Source organism: Tachysurus vachellii, chromosome 23 (genome assembly GCF_030014155.1).
Source record: "Tachysurus vachellii isolate PV-2020 chromosome 23, HZAU_Pvac_v1, whole genome shotgun sequence".
Lineage (NCBI taxonomy): Eukaryota > Metazoa > Chordata > Actinopteri > Siluriformes > Bagridae > Tachysurus > Tachysurus vachellii.
This window is the reverse complement of record NC_083482.1, coordinates 11,387,218-11,410,404: the sequence shown is the minus strand read 5'-3', so window position 1 is coordinate 11,410,404 and position 23,187 is coordinate 11,387,218. Positions and strand designations below refer to the sequence as shown.

At 37.3% G+C, this 23,187-nt stretch overlaps 1 protein-coding gene across 3 annotated transcripts in view; it reads left to right on the top strand.

Annotated features, from left to right (window-relative positions):
- Positions 1-23,187, top strand: part of coro2ba (coronin, actin binding protein, 2Ba) — a 46,511-nt gene that overhangs the window by 5,980 nt on the left and 17,344 nt on the right. For 2 of the 3 annotated variants that reach the window (XM_060859735.1, XM_060859736.1), the window contains exon 2: positions 18,631-18,831. In XM_060859735.1, coding sequence (XP_060715718.1) covers positions 18,631-18,831 — 201 coding nt within the window. Of the gene's footprint in view, positions 1-16,068; positions 16,196-18,630; positions 18,832-23,187 lie in introns of those variants that run through there. The other variant, XM_060859738.1, reaches the window with a different exon arrangement.

Genomic DNA, 23,187 nt, shown 5'->3' with positions numbered 1-23,187 from the left:
TTAAGTGTGCTCTATAGAGATTATCTTCTTCCTTATGGCAACTGTGAGCTTGACTCACTTGTCTCAGTGTGGATTCTGATACAAGCCTGCTGGGACTTTACTAGTTCTGGGGTCATGATGGATTTCTCTCGCTGTAGATCATCACAGTCCTTGATGTGGCTCAGTGGAAAAATAGAGATGTCATTCTTTGTAAAGAAACCAGAACAGGAAAGAGGGAGAAACATCCAGAGACACAGTTAATGAGAGGTAGGAGATGAAATGCACAAAAGAGATCCGAAACTGAAGCATGAAAAAGAAGTAGAGAGATGGAGAAAGCAGTCTAAGACATGCAGGGAAAATCGTTTTCTGCTTGACCTGTTTAAGTTATTAAAGTCTGTATTTCTAGATAACAAAGGATTTATTGGATGCTGGATGCACATGTTGTTCATCGTTACAGTAAAGAAGAGCAGGAATTCAGCTGAAAAGAATTATGGTGTGTGACACTGACTGGAAAGATGAGTCTATTTTACAGGATTATAGCTTTGGAGTGTGTTTCTGTGTGGTTCGTAGTGATGTGCATGACTAGAAGAGGAAACATTTCCTCCTACACTGTGCTTCACAGCTACTGCGACAGCAAGGAGGAAGAGAAAATGCGGGAAAGTGATAGCCAAGTCACTCATTATGTAGAGTGCTATTACTCTCTACAGAAAAGCCTAACACCTAGTGTCTGGCAGAAAGGAATGTGACGGACAATTCTGAAGTACGGTTGGCACTTCTTATTTATGTATAAACAAAATTGACACACAGATATACAATCAGGGTTGGACAGGATACTCGACAATGTACTTATACAAAAGGTTGTCCAGCGAATGTTTCATAATTCATCAGAATTACTAATTCAGTTCAATTTTATTTTATTTTATTTGTATAGCGCTTATAACAACGAACATAGTCGCAAAGCAGCTTTACAGGAATATAAAAATCCAGAATACAAATTATAATGTTTAAAATTTACATTTATATTTATCACTAATGAGCAAGCCAGTGGCAACAGTGGCAAGGAAAAGACGATATGAGGAAGAAACCTTGAGAGGAGACAAACTAGGTTACTCAGGAGATTTAGCCTACCACAAGGCTCTTAAGGCAATATTCAACGCTCATTGCAAGTCAAGTCAAGTCAAAAAGCTTTTATTGTCATTTCAACCATATATAGCTGACACAGTACATAGTGAAATGAGACAACGTTTCCCCAGGACCATGGTGCTACATAGAACAAACACGGAGCTACATAGAACAACACAGAGCTGAGGACTTAGGTAGGTTAGCCCTAGCCACATAAAGTGCGTCCGTGCAACCTGGTGCAAACAGTGCAAGACAAAAGCAGTGCAAACAAACAATACAAGACAATACACAAAAGCAGTGCCTAGCAGTGACCAAACCTTAACCAACCAAGTCCATAAAAATTCAAGAAAAATTCATTCACCTCCATCAAAATATTCGCCAAGAAATTTAATTTCCATCCATTAAAGAACATAATATATAACATGTTTGCTTTGTTATTAACTTTCACCCACTTTAACACTATCTTATCTTAATTAGATGTAACTAGTACTACTGTCTTTAGTCTAGCTGGTTAAGGTCAGTCCCATCCAAGTTATTTCCTACATGTTTTGTTCGGTTGGCAGTTGAATGTAGAAACTTCAATGGAGAATGCTTTCCCACTGCTAGTGTTTTTTATACCTAGAAAAAAACAAAAATGACTTTAAGCCCATGAGATTACTTCCTCACAAACAGTTGGCATAACTTAATAAACTAAACAACCTTTGCCCAATTTAGTTAGCTCCATTTGTTATTCTGTGGCAATGGGCTGGAGGTGAAACTGAAGACAAACCCCCTAAACCCAACGAAGTCTGATTACACAGCACACTGACATGACAGGAACGCAGCATAACAAAGGAATGCAGCTCCCACATTATTTAATTTGCTTGAATATATTTTTTATTTGCCGCTGGATTTCACAAAATATTCCCATTATCTCTGAACATCACTCACTGTTTCAACATTTTAACCACAGTAAAACAGACAGCACAGTGTTGAGCTGGATGTCATTACCATATGCATGATCATAATTACTCTCTATATGCTCAGCTAAGCAAATACAAACAGACAAACTGGTTGCATGTCAAGAATGAAATACGTTACAGAGGCATTGTACACCGATTGATGAACCAGCAGTGAGGCCATGTGGAAGTATTGCACTATAACCAGACATTGTTTTGTTATTTCAGTTACATTTATTAGCTATAACCATTTGCCTAATATTCTTTGGTTCACTTTTGTGCTGACAAGGTAGCTCTGACGTGTTGATGCATGGGTTCGGCATGACCGCTGGAGGTGTACTGTGGTCTCTGGAACCAAAAGTTAGATTTATTTGTGCAACCTTCATCCATTGCACAATGGCTCAAGGTTTAGTTTTGATGCTCATGTGCTCATTGTAGGTGCTTTTGGGGTGGACATGGATCAGCATGGGCACTCTGAATGCAACCATATACACAGCAAATTGTGATGCATTGTGTGTTCTGATAACCTTTGATCAAAATCTTAATTAATGACTAAATTATTTTTTTAGTACACAGTTAACCAACAGTAGCTCTTCTTTGGGATCGGACCAGTGTTGAGCTTTCATTCAACACTGAGAAACTTGAGCATTCATACAAATTAATCTAATTCACCAGTTGTCCTTCCTTGGATTACATTTAGTAGGTAGTACTCATTGCATACTGGGATAACCCCACAAGACTTGTTGTTTTGGTGTAGATGCTTATCTAACTATCACAGTTTAGCCCTTGTCAAAGTTACTCAGATTTTTACACTCCCTATTTTTAACATCAATTTCAGAGCTGATATCCCACTCTTTGTCAATGTTATTTATGTTAAAGTTATTTAAAGTTAAAGTATGGCCTGCTAACCTGTTCATGTATGTTGTGCTTTTCTGGCCTTGGTGTGTCTACACAGGTGATACAGGATATAGCACCTCAACTCATGCAGAAGTTGTGGGCCTTATCCTTCTCATGCTGATATAAATGATCATTAGAGGATGGGTTCCCTTCAGGTTCCTCTCAAGTTTTCTTCTTTATGTCATCTCAGTGTGCCTTTTCTTGAGATTGCTGCCACTAGCTTGCTCAGTTAGTACCTAATTCTATATCGACATTGCTGTGAAACTGCTTTCTGAAGTTTAATTTCAGTTTTTGAAACTACAGGTCAACTATGAAGCCAAATAATTATATCATTTTATTATGTGTGCATTATGCACACATATTTTGAATTCTGTCACCCTATGGTATACCCTTCCCGTGCCTTGTCACGCTTTGCCACTGTACGCAAGGTAGTTTTTGCAGTGTTTCACTGGTTTAAGGACAAACATGTAGTGTCATTCTTCATTATAGTGTCATTCCACTTTCTGCTTTTCCCGTTAGGGGTCGCCACAGCGAATCATCTGTTTCTACCTAACTCTATCCTCAGCATCCTCTACTCTCACACCAATTAACTTCATGTCCTCTTTTAACACATCTATATATCTCCTCTTTGGCCTTCCGCTTAACCTCTTACCTGGCAGCTCCATCTCCAACATCCTTCTACCAATATAACCATCTCCCTCCTCTGTACATGTCCAAACCATCTCAATCTAGCCTCTCTGACCTTGTCCCCAAAACAGCCAACCTGAGCTGTCTCTCTGATGTGCTCATTACTAATCCTGTCCATCCTCATCACTCCTAAAGATAACCTCAACATCCTCATTTCTGCTACCTCCATCTCTGCCTCATGTCCTTTCCTCACTGCTACAGTCTTTAACCCATACAGTAGATCTGCTCTCACTACTGTCTTGTACACCTTTCCTTTGATTCTTGCTGACACTCTTCTGTCACACAACACTCCTGACACATTTCTCCACCCGCTCCAACCCGCATGTACTCGGCTCTTTACCTCTTTTCAACTGACATGTACAGTAGTGTTATTATTCAAAATAAATTTAAATAAATCACTCATGCTCATTAGTATTCCTGTACATTAGACATGAGATCATGTTGGCACCACATGAGTTTGTGTAGTGTGTGTGTGTGTGTGTGTGTGTGTGTGTGTGTGTGTGTGTGTGTGTGTGTGTGTGTGTGTGCGAGAGTGAAGGAGTAAAAGAGAGCAGTAAGAGTTCACATTCTTCCCTGACATTCTCTGGCTCTCGGTGCTCTTTTGAAGCGTCCTGCACTTCGTCCCTGTGCCAAGCTGTTTCTTTTCTCCTAGAATGCATTGGTAAGAAAGCTGTGTCTGTTTGTGAGTGTGTGAAAAATAGTGCATGAAGGAAAGCAATGTTAGAAACTGTGTGAGACTAATTCCACTGCTGACCGCTCCTGAATGAATTATTTTTGGTTATATGATAAAGCTAAATACAACTTTAGCTTAAAATAATAAACTGAAAAAAATAAATAATATCCCTGCATAAAAGAGTGTATTTCAGTGCCACGTGTTGCACATCACTATCCAAATCCACTGATGGTAGCTGATAGAAGATGATCCAGAATCGTTTTTCAACAGTTCCTGAGTCAAAGACCTTCTAGACACTGCAACCGACAGCGCATCCTCTAGCCAAGGGAGGCTATAAGCTACGGTATAATAAAGTCTCCGCTCGTGGACACAAGCTTCCAGACTGCACACTCTTACAGTCTGCAATTTGTCCACATAAGAGGAATTACACCTCAGTGAAGTGTGAAAGTGTACTTAAATGTTATCACCAGAATCTCAAAGGAATTTTTCAAACATCTTATGGAATCTTTTGAGAGCCAGAATTTGTATATTGCCCAGTGAGTAAAGTATAGTATATCAGAGAAGAGAATACAAAAATCTTGTTCCTCATGGATCCACAAAGCACAGTGGTTTATTAGTAATGGGTTTACTCTGAACACACAGGGCTTTTCATTCCCTAAAGACAGACCTGGCTGATGTAGGTGAAACTAAATGCTACTGAGCCTCTAGCATTTTTTTGTCAGTACATGGATTTTACTTGTGAATTGCCAGGAGTGAAATGCAAGCTACATTCAAACCTTAAAATGTTTTAGATATCCTCCTTCTCTTGTTTACTCTGTTTTTGCCTTCCAGTGTGTTTGTTGAGACAGTTAATAATATTCTGTCTGACAGCCCATGCATCTGTACTGAATATAGGAGGTGAGAACAAAGGAATAATTCTGTACACGATGGAATTACTGAGCCCACAGTCATGCTTGATCATTCATATGATAAATCAGTTGTGTTCTGTATTCACGGTGGTGGTGGTGGGGTGGGGTGGGGTGGGGGACACGGACGGACGGTCAGCTTATAGGCTTATGGATAGAGATCCTGGTTTCAAGGAATATCTAGAGTATTACAACAAGGAATGACACAACTAAATGACATGACCCACACTCTCTGAATAGCTTTAGTACTTTTAATAATATAGATCTAGTAAGGATAAACAGCCTATGTATGCTAATGTGGAAGCTAGAGGCAAGACCTGGACCTCTGAGAATTAATTACTTTTTAGTTAAAAGAAATGTCAAATGTGTAAATGACATCTTAGCATGACACTGAAAGGTTACACTTAGCATGACACTGAAAGCTACAAGGTTAAGCACATATTTTGTGTAATTTATCCTATATGAATAGTTTCGTTTTATAACCTAATGTTTTTTTTGTTTTTTAACCGCTTTTAGTTATGGCATCACCATTCCATCTTTGAACTGTAGAAAGTAGGACTGTGTCACTTGACACTTTCACACACACACACACACACACACACACACACACACACACACACACACACATATATACAGTACAGTATATATATATATACACACAGTTCAATTCTAGTTCTAGTTCTAGTTCACAGTTCAAAACTAGATCCATTCAAACCAGATTATACCCAGGTGAAATATTGTGAATTAATTTGTGTGCCACCGATTGACTGCCTCTCATAATGGAAATTATATCACTTTATAAAATTTAAATATTAATTTCTATTTTACCCCAGGAATTCTATTACACGATGCAGTAACCAACAATGCTGCTCTGGGAATAGTAGTAATGATTATACAGATCTGTACCCTTGTCTTTGTAAAGACAGGAAGTCAGTTTATAGTCCGGTAAAAGTGCAAAGCTGCACTATAGTGACATGGCATAAACAGGTCATCAGCAAATTCATCTCACTCGGGTAGGCCCTGCGGTTTCATGGTTATAGCCACGTCAGCAAAGTAAAGAGAAATCAATTATCTCCTCTCCTCCTCTTCTAGCACCAAGTAAACACAACCATATGGGGCTCAAAGACTCTGTTTCCCAATAAAAACAAATAAAGCAGCTAATAGTGTTAAATGTGACTGGTTAAAAGGCAATGGGTGCATCCACACTACCCTTAAATCCTCTGAGCTGTCAGGTCTGAATGAGTGCATAGTCCCATGCAATAAACCAGCATCCCATTCAGAATCAATTCCCATCTCACACCCAGTTTTTCTAGGATAAGTTCCACTGCAATCTTAACCAAGATAATGCAGTTACTAGAAATAACTGAGAGTGATTTTATATAAAGTAGGCAAATTGAATCCTACTGCTGCAAAAGGCTTTAGGATGGAATGATGAAAAAAAATGATGGAATGTCTAAAAAGATCACCTTTTAAATCTACAGTGCATAGAATTTTCTCTATAAATTCATTATAAACATTTAAAAATGCACTGTGGTTGAGTGGGTAAGATGTTTGTCTGGCACCCCGGGGTTAAACTTGATATTCCATTAAGTAATAATTCCATTATCCACTAAGTAAAAGTAGGATGTAAATGTCCTTCTGATCTATTATTAGGCCTACCGAAGACCTAAAGCTTGTGTTGTATTATTAAACATTAGCTTGTGCTAGTGCTGTGTGGGCGCTAACCCAGCCACTGAAGAGTTAACTCTCAGTGCCAGTCCTGAGCCCGGATAAAAAGAGGGTTGCGTCAGGAAGGGCATCCGACGTAAAACATGTACCAAATCTAATATGCAGACCATGTGATCTGCTGTTGTGACACCGAACAGGGAGCTGCTGAAGGGAGAAAAAAAAGCTTGTGCTAATGCTGTAGGTGTGGTGAGGCACAGTATGCTGTGCTAAGAGTAATACTGTACTGAGAGACTGATAGCCTTGGAAAATATCCAAGTAGAAAGACAACAGGCAAAATGACACTGTCACCGTGTTTAATCATGTCTGCCTTCATAGCTTACTGTTTAGGTCTGACTTTCAGCTGTGATTTATTTTTGTAATTCCTGCTACATTATAAAATGATGAAGGTATTTATTCCTTAAAGGTCATCTACACAATCACCAGTTCATGATGCTAACCAACTTTCAATCTTGACTTTTGAAGTCTCTGTTTAATTCTAGGGATGCAACCTTTTATAATGGAAAAGGTGTGTTTGAGGAACAGATGTGGTCTTTGGCTTGACGTCCCAGGACAGATGGTGTGTATGAGGGTTAGCCGAAGCCCTGAAGCTTCTTTCCTCACTACAGCATGGAGAACCAGCCTGTTCTCATATGCAGCACCAGAAAAAGCAGGCACCCACCTCACAAAAGTCAGACCATAATCCATTTAGAAAGAACCTTCAAAAAAACAGAACAAAAGAGAATTCTCAAGATACACTGGCTTTTAAATGTATTTTTCAACAAATATCAACATATAAAATATCTGTTTAATAAAGCACTTTGTGTTGTTTTATTTTACTTACTATAAAATATTAGCAGTTGTCTGTCTGTTTGTCTGTCCATCTTCATTCAACTTCCCCAGCAATACCTGAGATAAAGATTTAATTAGTTTTGCACAATGTATCTGATTTTTCTGGTGCTTTCATGCTGATAAACAAAGTATAATAAGAATTAGAGTCCATATGCATACTAATAAAATTACCTAGAAATTTTAAGGACGTGAAATCAGAGATAACGCATCTAAGAATAAGTTTGGTCTTATAACAGCCCAATTCTGCCAAGTGTTCCATGTGTGTGTGTGTGTGTGTGTGTGTGTGTGTGTGTGTGTGTGTTTGTGTGTGTGTTTGTGTGAGTATGAGGGTGGGTGTTTTCAGGCAAATTGCCACGTCTGAGCTTTCCTCTTGAGCTGTTGCCCAGATGGTTCTCATTCTGAGTGGTGCTTGTCTTTTGTTGCTTGTGGTGCACCATTGGCAGCTCAAACTGTGCTAAGCTGTCAAGACTTTAATAACTGATAAAAACAGCACTGAACCACCGATCTCTACCTGATTGTACTACACATTTAAATACATCTGGGCATCTGCACAATTAAGTATTATATTTCCAGGAGATTGGCATTCATTTATTTCATTTATATGGACACTTGCAGAATAATATCAGGTTATTGACTATAACATGTTGTATCATCTAATCAAATTATTAACATGGCTGTATTATCTTTAAACTTGATTGATTGACAGGTCTGAGTCTCAGTATTAGCATGATGTGGTCTATCTGACACTATGATGGTTATGTGGCTCATCCAAACACCCTATCCCTTTACCTATTACTCACAATTACCTCCACTTCCTCTCTCACGTCATATCTTTGTCCCTTCATCTCCCTCCCTCATCCACAGCACACTCACACAGACGGTAATCCCCATTAGTCCATCTGTTACCCAGCTCATTACGCACGCCCAGCTCATTACTCACGCTAATGCTCACTAACGTTATCGGCGTACATCACGTATACAAAAAACATACACCTGAAAATGAAAAAGAAATGATTTCTATTTAAAATGTTATTTATCTAAAAATGATTTAAATTTCTTAAAATTTCCACATCTAGATTATACATTCCATTTGATTATACCCATTCTGTCACAATATTAAAAATAGAATTAAATGAATGATTAAGAGCATTCTGGACTTTCTGGCACTGTCAGTGTTTACTGAAATTGGCGCAAGATTGAATACGCTTCCCATCAGTCACTACTCCTCACCGAACCATGTCACATGACCATTTGCATCTGTGTCAAGTTTTGGTAAATGAACACAAGTATTAAGTCCTGTATTACACCCTCATATTTTGTCTAGCTCGTTGTCGGCCGCCATCATGTTGCACTTTCAAGTCCGTTCCCATCTTCTTTCTTAAGTCTGTGCTTTCTGTATCGTAAATTTTTCGTTCAAAACAAAATCTGCATCAACTACAGTTACACGACAGGTAGCTTTGGCTACTGTAAACATCAGGCATATCTCTGGTACTATAGTATGGTGCAAACACAAATGATTTCTTTGTGAAATTCATTTAAACGTTTGTTGCAGTAAATCCCTATGACAGACAAACCCTACATGTGCTGTCTCTTTATTTTTAACCCATGATTTTTACAGTCCATATATATTAATTATGGCATTATTTAAAAATAATTTCAAAGCATTATATCACATAAAAACCTAGCTCTAACTAGCTAGATAGTCCACTTTATACTGAAATGCTGATAGAGGTCACCACCATTTTTGCTCGCAATATGAACCGTGTTTTTATTCTATTTCATAATTTTTTTTATGAATCACTGGCAACAGTGTAATTTTGTTAGTGTCCATTTTGTTAGTTTACAAGCTCTACAGTACCATGTATCTTTGCCAGAAAAAAAAATTGTTTAGATTGAACCCAAAACAGAAAAACAATGAATTCTAAATACTAAAGCCATTGTAATTTGTGAAATTAAGCTTCAGAACAGAAACACATTCCCATGATGCTATATTTGATAAATTGAACTGCACTATTCCCATATTTTCAGAACCAGTTAAAGAAATATACTTAAATTTAATGTAATTACAGTTTCGTGCTTCATTATGTGTCACAGGCTTTGCTCATTTGTCTCATTATGTTCATATTGTAAGGATAATAAAATCTAATTAAGCAGTCATACTAAGGAGAAAGTGAGACAACCCGATGTGAGAGCACGCAGCTTTCTAGGTGTAGATGACTGACAGTCTGAAGAGAGACAAATGAGCAGGAGGGGGATTTCAATAGGGAGGATCTCCTCCTTCAAGTGCGTGACCTTGACCATCTGCCACACACCTCCTTCTATAACATTCTGCATTTTTTTCCCTTCATTGTTTATCTCTCAGGCTTTTGATAACTCAAGGACACCTGCTTTTTCCTCCTTTGTCTGGTCGAAGAGTGTTAAATTGCCTTGTTAATGGATGGATACATTGCAATTTCATATATAATGAAATGAATACAGAATTGCTCAGGATAGTTTTCTCTCTCTCTCTCTCTCTCTCCCAATAATTCCCCATGAAGTCAGTCCAAATCCTCTCCCCCTTTAAATTCACAACTAATAGATCATTGTAAATCAATCACTCTACTATCAGTCAGTCTAGAAAGGAAATGGCTAACAATGTGGTTTATCATTGACACTTTTTACACAATTTTTTTACACTATAGTGCAGCTGACCTGCCTGAGATAAAACACTAACAGGTTTATTGTGTATACAGGGATTATACTGTTACACTGAAGGATAGAGAGGAACCTGATGCCATCCTTCTCACCTAAGGTAGCATAGCCAATTATTCAGTCCTATGCCTGTCTGTGTCATCATTAGGATTCAAACTTGTGATTTTCCTACGAAGGGTTGTTCGCTCAGACTTGTCGAGAACCCGTTTTATTTCTTTATTATTTTCTTGTGATAAATGTAATGACTTTTTTATTTTCAGTCATGCTAAATGAAAGATTGTATAAATCATGTTTTAGCTGTATTAAAAAAAATCATTCATTCATTCATTCATTCATTCATCTCTAGTCAGACTTTTATCCTGAACCCGTGAGTCTGGTTGCGATGGGACACAAAATAGGGCCACTGTATGGCAAAGTAATTAATATGGAATAATACATAGTGTCATTTCTTATGAATGCCACAGAAACTATTCACATGACCCAGGAATACCTACACATTTCAGTTCACTAAATATTTGTGAATTTACATGAATATGTGACTTAGAAACATTGCTATGTCCTCCTGCTATCTACAATGGCTAATGGTAACATTCTCACAGTTAGACACAACTAGGTTTTAAGTATGTCTCCATTTGCATTATGATATACATCATCCTTGACATTAAGTAGGAACTTTATCATGTCATTTCTATTTCCAGCATTTGGCAGACGCTTTTATCCAGAGCGACTTACATTATCTAATTTTTTTGTAATACACCTGAGCAATTGAGGGTTAAGGGTCTTGCTCAGGGACCCAGCAGTGGCAGCTTGGTGGACCTAGGATCAAACTCACAATCATCCGATTGGTAGCCCAACACCTTAACCACTAGGCTACCAAATCCCATAAATAAGAGATCACCCAGCAACCTAGAAGTTAACAAGCCATGAGTGTGGCACCTTAGACCGCTCAGCCATTCTGAGTCATGCAGTTTCTGTGGCTAAATTTTCCTGTGAACAAAATCCTCAATTAATCTCAGATGTGACTGGTCTCTTTTCTACAATATACAGTATATTTAGCGATATGATATATATGAAGAATATTAGATCAGATTATATCTAATCTGAATTATCCTTTCAACATGAGCATCAGGAAAATGAATCATCTCATCTTCTTCATCATTATTTTAACACAGGTTTTGTCATGTACTGTATGTAACTTACCTCCTGCACAAGAAAACTGATCACCTTCATCCGTGATTTAGATATCAGTAGTCTGGATTCCTACTACGATAGTAGATGTTAAAAAGTTTGGATATAATTGCTACTGTCCTTTATTATTCATCATCTGTTTTTTGCTAGAAGACAAAGCTCTAATGAATTTGCAGATATGTTAAACTCTTGCCAATTCTTCACAGAAAGTTATAACAGCTGGTTCACTTATGTCCTGCAGTAATACATAACATAATGAATTAACCTGTACTGATATAGTTCAGACATGTAACACTATTTTAAAAAGCTCTATTTTGTTGCCTTTATATTATTTGCCCATCTCTCCAAGGCCTGAATTGGTATTCTTACATATTTGTTATCACACACTAAACCATTTTATGTCCAGGAATATACATTTACACAATGAATTCCACTCATCTTGGAACCATGTCTCAGTTTATTGAACTGAGTCTGTCTCTAAGTCCCTGTGGCTTTCAGGAACAAGATAGGAGTTGGAGAGTGAGTGAGGAATTTACACACCTCTTGAGCTTGCAATTCACTGAGTGTGAGAGAGAGAGAGAGAGAGAGAGAGAGAGAGAGAGAGAGATTATATTAGTAGCATAGATACATGAGAATGTATTGGGACTTCAAAATAGCAGTGTTAATAGCTGAAATCATTTTTTTAATAAATCAGCATCATTTATTACTCCTTATATGAGTACATTGTCATCCTCTTTCATTATCTTTGGAACTTTCATGGGTCCACCATTGCCAGGTCTCAGCAAGATTTGCAGCCCAGCAACATAAATCATACAAAAAGAAGTAAATCTAGCACAAAACATTTAGGCATTGGAAAAGGCAGATGACATTTTCTTTTTTTTCTTTTTCTTTTAAGGGAATCAAGTTCACCCTGAAAGCTACTGTTTGATTTGTATATCTGCATTTTATCTTTTTTGTAATTGCCTGGTCTGGTCATTATATCATAATTACCCTTTCTCTATTCTGTTCTTACAACTGATATGGTTCTGTATGTTAAACCCTGTCTGAGTCTCTATGCGATTATGTGACTGGTTTCTGATTGGATAGTGCCTAGTGTGTGTGTGTGTGTGTGTGTGTGTGTGTGTGTGTGTGTGTGTGTGTGTGTGTGTGTGTGTGTGTGTGTGTGTGCGTGTGTGTGTTTCTTGTTTTGGTGCCACTTCCTTTAGTACTTATTAATACTTATTAATTAGTACTTTAGTACATACTTACTTATGTCTGTTCTTATAGTTCTTATAACTGTCCCAGTTATGGTTGAGTTTGCGGCATGGGTTCCTGGTACAGCCTTTGTGTTAGTGTCTCCCAGTGGCATGTGGGATGTGGTAGCTTACTGGTTAAGGCACTGGGTTACCAATTGGAAGGTTGTGAGTTTGATTCCCAGGTGCAACAAGCTGGAACTCTGAGCAAGACCCTTAGATTTCAATTGCTCAGTTGTATTTTTAGATAAAAATGTAAGTTGCTATGGATAAGGGCAATTGTCAAATGCATTAGAAATGCTTAGATTGCGTGTGGTATGGCAGTGTCAGCTATCAATAGAGAGCACAATCCCCAAAGCACAAAATGTCAGTGGGCACTGTGTTATCTGGCTCTCTCCCAGCTGTAGCTGAGCATGAGAGAGTAGCTCAGGGTCACCGCTGGAACAAAAGCTGCCAAAACAGCCAGAACACTGGATCTATGTTAGTTATCACATGCTGAGAGGGAACACCATCTCCGGAGCCTCTCCATCCTTAAGGGGAAAATAGGGATCCACAGCTGGGACCCTGAGGTCTTTACAAAAGCCCTGAACAGTGGCATCGCAAGGGGCCGATTGCAGCCTAATGTAGGCTTTTCAGTCACTTTTAGTTTTCCGTTCCAAAGACTCAGTACACATGCTTCCTCTCTTGAATTTGAATGGCACTGTATGAAAAAGATTTACTTTCAGTGCTTTCAGAGATCCAGTCATTTTTATGACATGTTCATGAATGATTACAGGATCTGGCAGCCAGCCTGGGCAAGAGTAAATTAGCTCTGTGTTTCAAGGGTTCATCAAAAGAGAAATTTTTGGGGTTGTCCATACTGCAACCAAGAGCACAAAGTATTTTCACAGCAAGAAAGATCTGTTTGTTTGTGTTTCAGTGATCAAGCAGGACTTTAGGGTGGTGTTTAGTTTTGTAACTGGTTGAAGGTTTGCATGGAAGGTTTGCATAATGATGGAATCCAAGATATTAATAACATATAGGTGATGGAGATAACATAACAAACATGGAGATTTGGTATTCTCAGAGCATTTCTTGTGAAAATGAACCCTTTTACTGCTTAGCTTAGGGTCATTACACTGTCCGGCTGAGAGAGAGAGAGAGACAGAGAGAGAGAGAGAGAGAGAGTGAAGACAAAGGAGAGAAAACAGCATAGGAACACTGACTGCAGGCGAAATGTGGAAAAACAAATAAACCAAGTAAATTCTCTGGAATGTTTTGGCCCACAGTTAGCACACATGTGGAGTCAAACATTTTTCTCATCTTTAAAAATGGTGCATGAGATTTACACAATAATGTACCCACCTGTGTATACACACCTGCTTTATCATATTATATATATATTCTTGTGCACTCATCAGCATAACCTATGCCAAGGTTGAAAGGAAGCATATATTATTCCTACTGTCTGCTGGGAATTCTTAATCAATACTGCAGAGATGTCTATCCGGAGCCCTGAATGATCCAGAAAGGGTTAGTGTGTTTATTCTTAATGCGGAAAACTGAGGCATCACAGGTTTGCAACGCTCAGTCGGTTCTGTTCTCTGTACTGTGTGTGCTCATGCCGTCCTGCAGGAAACCCAAGTTCGTTTTTGTGCTATGTGGTAGCTTAGTGGTTAAGGTGTTGGTCTACTGATCGGAAGGTTATGAGTTCGAAAATATATATCTTTCTGTAATACACTCAGAAATAAGAATGAGCTTTCAAATGTTCAAATGCTTTACGGCTTACGGTTCAAATCCACATGCTCTCCTCCATGTACTCTGTTTTCCTCTCTCAGTGCAAAGGCATGTGCTGCAGGATGATTGCCATCTCTAAATTGTCCAAAGTGTGTGAATGTGAATGTGTGTGTGTGTGTGTGTGTGTGTGTGTGTGTGTGTGTTTGTGCCCTACCACAGGTTGGAACCTTGTCCAGGATAAGTGGTACGGATATATAGATTAAAAATTTCCCCAGGGAATATGATTAGCCTATTATTTGAAAAAGGGAGGAAATTAATGCCTTGTGAACCCAATACTGGCCTTATGGCACCATGCAAACTAAATTATTTTAAATTAATAAATCTTAATTAATTTTAAATTAATAAAACAGGATTTTATTTTTTTTGGTCAGGGGCCAAGTTACACTTTAACCTGTTGACCTTCTCTTATTATTTGGTTCTTCATCTTAAAGCATGTTATTTAGTAACGTCTATGAATTATTCAGTAACTGCAGTACAACTAACAGATAAAACATATGTCTGGAGTTGACAGTTTCTGAGAGTGTAAGAGGTTATGTTGAATTGACCCTTGAATATTCTGTAAAATCAGGTTTGGTACAACAGAAAACCGCATGTGGGTTTGCTAAGTGAAACTGTCATACCTTCATTACACACTTAAGTATTAAATTTCTCTTTCCTTAAAAAGATTGTGTAGCATACAGTGATTTAACTGCCCTAATTTCCCACAGGATGAAGCACAAAAACTCTAATTTAAGATTACTGGGCTGGTTGAAAAGCTGAAAATATTTCCATCTCGGATTTCTTTATTACTTCTTGTACCGTTCCTTTGAGGGAAAAATCTCAATCTCGATATGTTTGCTGTTATTTTCTCTCTCTCTTTTTCAAAATGAGTTTCGTTTTGTTGTGCTGTTTGTTGTGCTGTATTGTAGTCCAGATCTTTTTTTTTTTCTTTTTCAGCATTGTCCATGATATTTCTAAAATAATATTGTAATAAAGTGATAAAGTCTTAAGAATAAATGATCTATTATAATAATAAAAACTCTAACTTCAATTTATGAGAAAATTTGTGATGTTTGATCTAGAATGAAATATCAACAGATCCTCCACTCCATTATAAAATATCTATTAGCCAAAAATCTTGGCTAATAGAAAATCTCTTAAGTTTGACTGTAAAAGAGAAACATTAAGGTGTATTCTCAATAACAAGGACTTTGAAAATGCTTTCTATGAAATTTTAAGTCAAGACTGCCCCAGCGCACCACTTATTGAAATCCAGGGTTAGTGCTTCCAAAGCAAAGTAATATTTAATAAAGTGTAAAGAAAATCCTGCAATATTTAGTCAGTACAGTAGTACTGCAGCTGGAGCTGTAACAAAGGGAGGGAGGAAAAGAGTGAGGATGGGAGGGAGAGAGGGTGGGTGCAGGAGGAGAAGCCTGGGAGGAAAGAGGAAGACGGAAACCAGTGAGAAGCAATAGGCCGTCTTACTGGATGGTCTTGAAGATCTGGAGGGGATACAGGGTAGTTTTCCTTCTGTGAGGCACAGCTTCAAGATTATAGACAAGCAGCTGAAAGGTAAGATACTGGAACAATGATAATGATCCATTCAGCAGTTAAGAAATGTTTTCTGTAATACCACCTATGCAGTGGTTTATTCATGGAGACTTCATATTGTGACTGTGGTTACAGGGAAGTAACTGATCATGAACAGGATATTTGACTGCAGGGTAGTGTGTGTGTGTGTGTGTGTGAGTGTGTGTGTGTGTGTGAGGAATGTTTGAGTGAACGTCTATGATAACACATGAATGGATAGCTTTGTAAGCAGGATGCTTCTCTATAACTCAAGGCCTTTTTTGGATGTTGATCATTTACTAATATACAGGAACACATTGTGTTGTATCTTGTAGGTCAGTTCTCATGACACACACTCACACATTTGTATAACTATCCTTGTGAAGACCTTAATCTGACATTATTATTATAGCTACCTCGACAACCTTTCTTTCTTTCTTTCTTTCTTTCTTTCTTTCTTTCTTTCTTTCTTTCTATTAATTATTTTAATTTTATTTATAGGGTACAGCCAAATGTCCCACAGGGACAAAATTGTCAGATATTTAATCAGTGCAGTCCCCACCAATAGACAGACAGACAGACAGACAGACACACACACACACACACACACACACACACACACACACACACACACACACACACACACACACAGTAAAGAGAAAGAGAGAAGGAAAGCCCAAATGTCTTGTACTTTGCAGATTAATGTGTCTGACTCTTCTGTCTCCTCTGCAGAGAACCAAATAATTAGCCGCCCCCTCTTTTGCACACTAACTCACATGTTACTGCCGAATTAATAGCAGAGCTCAAGTGTGTGTGGCCCACACACACACACACACACACACATGCCATTTCTACCTGTAATCATGAATGATTTCATCCTTGTGAAGGCAAACAGGGACAAACTGAGATGATAAATCACTGCCACTTCCTCTTGTTCTGTTTTTTAGTCTGGGCCAATTGTGTGTGGTTTTAAGCAGAAAAGTCTCAGTCTCCCTCATTAGGGGAGAAATCCTGCTTACACATGGGTTTTCTGGCACTGGGTATGTTTTGGGAGCCTATATACTGTAAGTGTTCTGTAAGAATGGCAGTAAGCTTTAAAGGTTTTTTAGCATCACAGGGCTGAAAAAGGCTTGAAACCTTTGTGGAATTAATATAACAGTTGGCTGATTTGGCTAATCCTGGGCAAAAACATCATCAAATTGTTAAATATTCTAATAGTGTGTAATAATCTAATGTGTGCAAGTAAAAATAATCCTATTTTTATAGGATTATAAACAAATCCTAATGTTTAAATAATAAACATTTTACACCTTAGTGAATATGATTACATAAGGTGAAAGAGGCAAATATTTAATTGATCAATATGAAGCGCTCCTTCAGGCATGTTTTGGAGGAATTTTGTATTTAAATACTGATTTACATTTTGATTTCTACTAGTTTTAATAGCTGTATCAGTAATACTACTAATAGTAATTTTAATTTAAACTGCAGTGTAATGGAAGAAACATTTATTTACTTAAAAAGTGTTAATAATGTAAGCTAATGGTTTGTACTGTCCATTAGGCATGCTGTTTAAACATTTAGATACTACATACTAATCAATATATGTTTTGTGTCTTGTACTTCTCTCTCTCTCTCTCTCTCTCTCTCACACACACACACACACACACACACACATTCTGTTTGTCTCTCTCTTTTTATTTTCATTATACATAATGAAATGTGATTATAACTATTTTTATATTCTCTATGCCTAAAGTAATCACAGTAATCACAGAATTTATAGAATTCCTTACAATTTTGAGATGCTCTGGCTTCTGGTTCCTTTGCCTTAGTAATAATATCATTTCCAACCTCAGTGCATGCAACATACAAAATGAAGGACAACTCCAGGGTCATCTTTTATATTTTATATAACTCCAGGGTCATATTTTTTAAATCCAATATTTAATAGGAGGAAAAAACACATGTGTTTAAAAATATCCGTTACTAAACACTAGATATTTTGTCTTGGGTAAAAACATCACTGAACACCTTGTTGTTTATGCATGTGTATTGAGGGCTCTTGATTAACTCCACACTGCATATTTTTGGTTTTCCTTGCATTTTTACACTTGGCTTGGCTTATAAGGGGTTTAATTATTGCTTGTTTTAAATAATAATCATTAAATCCATTACAATATGAACCAAATGTGGTTATTCAGTATGTTCCATTGCTTGGACTGAACTATTAAAATTAACCTGATTTTATATCATTTTAATACAATTCTACATTTTGGTTTATATAAAAAATCTAACTAAAGAAACACACAATTTCCAGTTGTGAGTTTTCTACCAAATGTAGGCAAGCTATAAAAAAGCACTAAACTAAAATAAGTCACTATTTACGAGTGTTCTACCCCTTTCTGATCTCCTCCTTTCCTGTTTGTGTTCTGCAGATGTCATGGCGCCCGACCTACCGAAGCTCCAAGTTTCGAAACGTCTATGGCAAAGTTGCCAACAGGGAGCACTGCTTCGAAGGGATCCCCATCACCAAGAATGTCCATGACAACCATTTCTGCGCCGTCAACAGCAAGTTCCTGGCCATAGTGACAGAGAGCGCCGGAGGAGGGGCCTTCATCATTATCCCAGTCGCTCAGGTAACCTCAAACACCAACAGCTACCACTGAGCTGGCATCAGCTTTCTGCATGAGCATTTGTCTGCTAGTCAGGAGTGAATGAAAATCAGCACAATGGGAGAATTGAATCACTCCACAGAACTACACTGAACTGGTGGCACATTTAAGTGTAAAAGCTACAGCACCAACGGTTTTATAGATCCTCTTACAATTGTGTGGGTTGTACTTGTCTCCAAACTCCAAATAATAGTCAAGTGTCTGCAAAATTGAAACACAGTTCAGATGATGTATGTGCTTGTACCAGAAATGGTTTCTGTCTGGTCCAGGACTTAATCTGGTGCCACATTCCATTTAATGAAAACAAACATATCCAGTATATACTGTGGATTATGGTTAAGTGCTTTAGCTTCATAAAGGAATATTATTTAGAATCCTCTTTCCAATAGGGCACTAGATAGAACCTTAGAGAAAAGTTTCTCTGAAATGATGCAGTAGAAGAAACATAGTATGTTTTCCTAAAGAATCATTTGATTAATGGATCTGTAGCAGTTTTCTTTGGCACGTCAGAAATCTGAATAAATCCTGTTGTAAATATTGCCATTATTGTGGAAGGAGAGAACCTAAAGAACCTGTACTGGTGTCTTTACCGTGTACAGTTCTGTGAATATCTAATCTTTTATAAAGACCAATATAAAAGTTATAAACAAGTGCCATATAGCGTTCTAGACAGAACCTTCAAGCCCATACCCTATACACTTATATTTAATTCAATTCAATTCAAGTTTATTTGTATAGCGCTTTTTACAATTGACATTGTCTCAAAGCGGCTTTACAGAACATAAACATAGAAAAAAGGTTAATATAAAGAATAATATAAAGATTAATAGAATACAAAATTCAAGATTAATATTAAATATATTTAAATGTGTATGTATTTATCCCCATATATATATATATATATATATATATATATATATATATATATATATATATATATATATATATATATATATCCATCCATCCATATATGAATGCCAGAACAGAAATGTTTCTTTTGAATGATGCTATATAAACATAGTGTTTGTGTTATCTTATTGTGATCTTATGTGTGCTCAAAGATTCATTAAGTGCAAGGATAATTGTGATAGAAAAACATTTTACAGTTTATTATTGAGGCAAAAATGTTTAAGAACACTCTAGGAAACAAAAAAATGGTTTCAATATTTTCTCCTCAATAGAGCTTGTCCTTTAAAAATTCCTTACATTTAATAAAAAGTCCTAATAAAAAAGGGTCTATTGATAGAAAATGGTTCTAGTCTTTTTAAGGGGGTTCTAATTGAAATCCTCTATAAAAAGGACAATCTGAGTGTATGATTCAACGCAAAATCTCTAAACATCTTAAGAGTGGATTTAACCCCACAGAACAAACAGTGTAATTGGGCCTGTACTGATATGTCATCCGGGTATCAGTATTTGGGCCAACACTGGCCTGGGAAACAGATGTACTTTAATCTCAGAATATTTTTTAGCAGTTTTCTAACACAAGAGTCTAACACAAGAGGTTACCCTAACCTATAACACAAGAGGTTACTATGAGGATTTAACAGATCAGAATGGTGCAGATTTCTCCTAAAAATGAGAACTGTGCACTTCTAAATACCTCTTCAACACTACATCAGTGGTGTATTATGGTTATGTTTTCTACCTTTGAGGCTACCACTATACTGACAATACCGTAGAAAAAAACAAGCTCAACATTTTGACCCTGAACTCAGATTACTGTCTATGCAAAGCTTTACATGTTTTCCCTATTTATTTGCATGGGTTCTCTGGTTTTCTTCCACCTCACATTACATGTGAATGAGTGTGTGTATGTGTGTATATGTGAATAGTGCCCCGTGATGGACTGGTGTCCCAGCAAGAGTGTATTTCAGCCTCATGCCCAGTTGCCATTGCCACCCAGGCTCTGGATCCACTGCAACCCTGACCAAGATAAAGTGCTTAATGATTACATATCAATAATATTATTCATGAACGAAGTCTGAAGGTACATGCTCAGTCCAGATCCAGAGCTTAAATCTTCCAGCAGAAGAAAATTCCTCAGTCTGAGCAAAAAGACTGACAATGTCTATTGCAGTAATCTCTGCCTTTGCAATGGGTCAAATTAGACCTAAATAACCTTTTGGCCTTCTTTTTGTGGCAAGAAAGACAAACAGAGCACAGAGATTATGGACAGAATGAGCTTTGTAATTAAGGCTGAGAGAACACAGAGCTCTATTTAAAGAACTTCAGAAAGCTTTGAGATGCAACATTTATTTTAGACATGCTGCTTAGATTTTCAGACTAATTCTACAGCTGTCATGGGGACAAAAGTAAAACAGCCCAACCGAGTACTATTTATATATCCGGGACCTTGTGATCATAATAGAATAACTCAGCGTGATCAGCCAAACGTGATCAAAGTATAAACTGAGCATGTATATTCATGTCTTCAAAGAGACAAAGATCAACAACAGGCCATTTACAGATGACAGTATGATCCTGATTGTAGTCTCTCTCCATCCATCTTGCACTGTTTTCTCCATGGTCCTGTATCCGGTCACGCTACAGTGGCCATCGGGTCATGCTCTCAATCCAAACTATCAATGGCACTTTTGTGACAAGCGCTCAAAGTCACATAGCCGATGTGTGGTGCAGCGGGACGTCTCTTCTGGGGCTTTGTCCCATCAATGAGCTTATTCTGCAGGGCGTCTACCATCGGCTGGGTTCTCAGGCCTTTAGCTAGAAGATGGTATGGTGAGAGCAGTGTTGCTGTCTGAGTTCCGTTTAGGTCTTATTAGGAGGCTCCACAGGAGTTGTGACTAATCTCTTGCCCAGTTGTTAAATCCAGTCTCTGATTCTCTTCTTTTTTTTCTTTCTTTATTTTTTTTCATTCTCTCCCTCTTTTGACTGTTATTTGCTTTATTTGAGGCTGCAATCTTTTCTTCAGACTCTTTATAACCTGAATATACAAAAGAATAATTATTCTGAGTAGAACTATTATTGTTAAAATAGATTTTATGTAATTCTTTCATTAGTGAATGATCTCTTTGGCAAAGACTAAAGACTGTTCTAATAGAAGTCATGTCCTTAATACAAGTCGTGTTCTTACTATAGTTGGGCAATTGAAGAAATACCCCAAACACGTAAAGTTCCTACAATCCAATCGAACAGAATCCAATAATCCAATTATTCATATTCTGTAACTTATTCATCTTAGTTATGGGTCTGTAGCATATCCCGAGAACTCCTGGGCTTTAGTAAAGACAATCCATTCAGTGGCAAGTTTTTGGGAGGTAGGAGGAAACCGAAGACCCCTAATGAAACCCACAATGAAACACATTTTTCTTGTCAGATTGTTTAGTTTTGTAGTTTATTTCAGCTGACTCTTGTAATTTTATTTAAACTGTGTGTATATATATATATATATATATATATATATATATATATTTTTATGTCCTGTTGTCAAAAAGTCTTGACTCAATCAGAACAGTTTTATGTTTTTGTTTTTTTGTGAATTGAATTGAAGTTCCCTGGGTGACTTGATTACCCGTGTCACCACCTTCATTTTGTTTGTCTTGTCGTTGTTAATCGATAAGGGATTAATCCTGCCCAATTTAGCATATGCAGTCTCTCTTTCTGAAAGCCAAAACCAATCCCTACTGCCCTAACAACCGGCCTAGTGGTCCCCATGAAACAATTTTCTTTAAGCTATCTAGTGGTTCACTAGATAGATAGATAGATAGATAGATAGATAGATAGATAGATAGATAGATAGATAGATAGATAGATAGATAGATAGATAGCTTAATCCTGCTTGATTCACTTACAGAGCCAGGGATAAATTAATGGAGTTGTTAATGGTTATAGTTACAACAGCAGTAATCTTTAGATAGGTACAGTATGATGCTACAGTATGCATCTTTGGTGCTTTGTTTCTAATCAGAGACTTTTAGAAACCAGTAGGACAATTATAAATCTCAAGAAATCCATTAAGTAAGTCTAGTATCAGTCAGATGTCTCACAATAACATATTTTGGAAAACTCCATCATTATTACCATTATTATTAATAATTACAGAACAAAAAGGAGTGAACATAAAATGCAGTGGTTTCTTGGGGTTTCTTTTTTAATCCTAGATTATCAACAAATAATCTGACCGGTTATTTCTAACTTAAAAAAATTTTGTAAATACGCTTGTGGATTTCTGGCTGGATTTTCTGGAATTCTGTCAGCATGCACTAACAAACTTGTCTCAAATTATTAAATATCTGTTATGTCTCTAACACCAGAGCTGACTTTTAACTTGCTTGCTGAGTTTTCAAGACTGAATAGTTT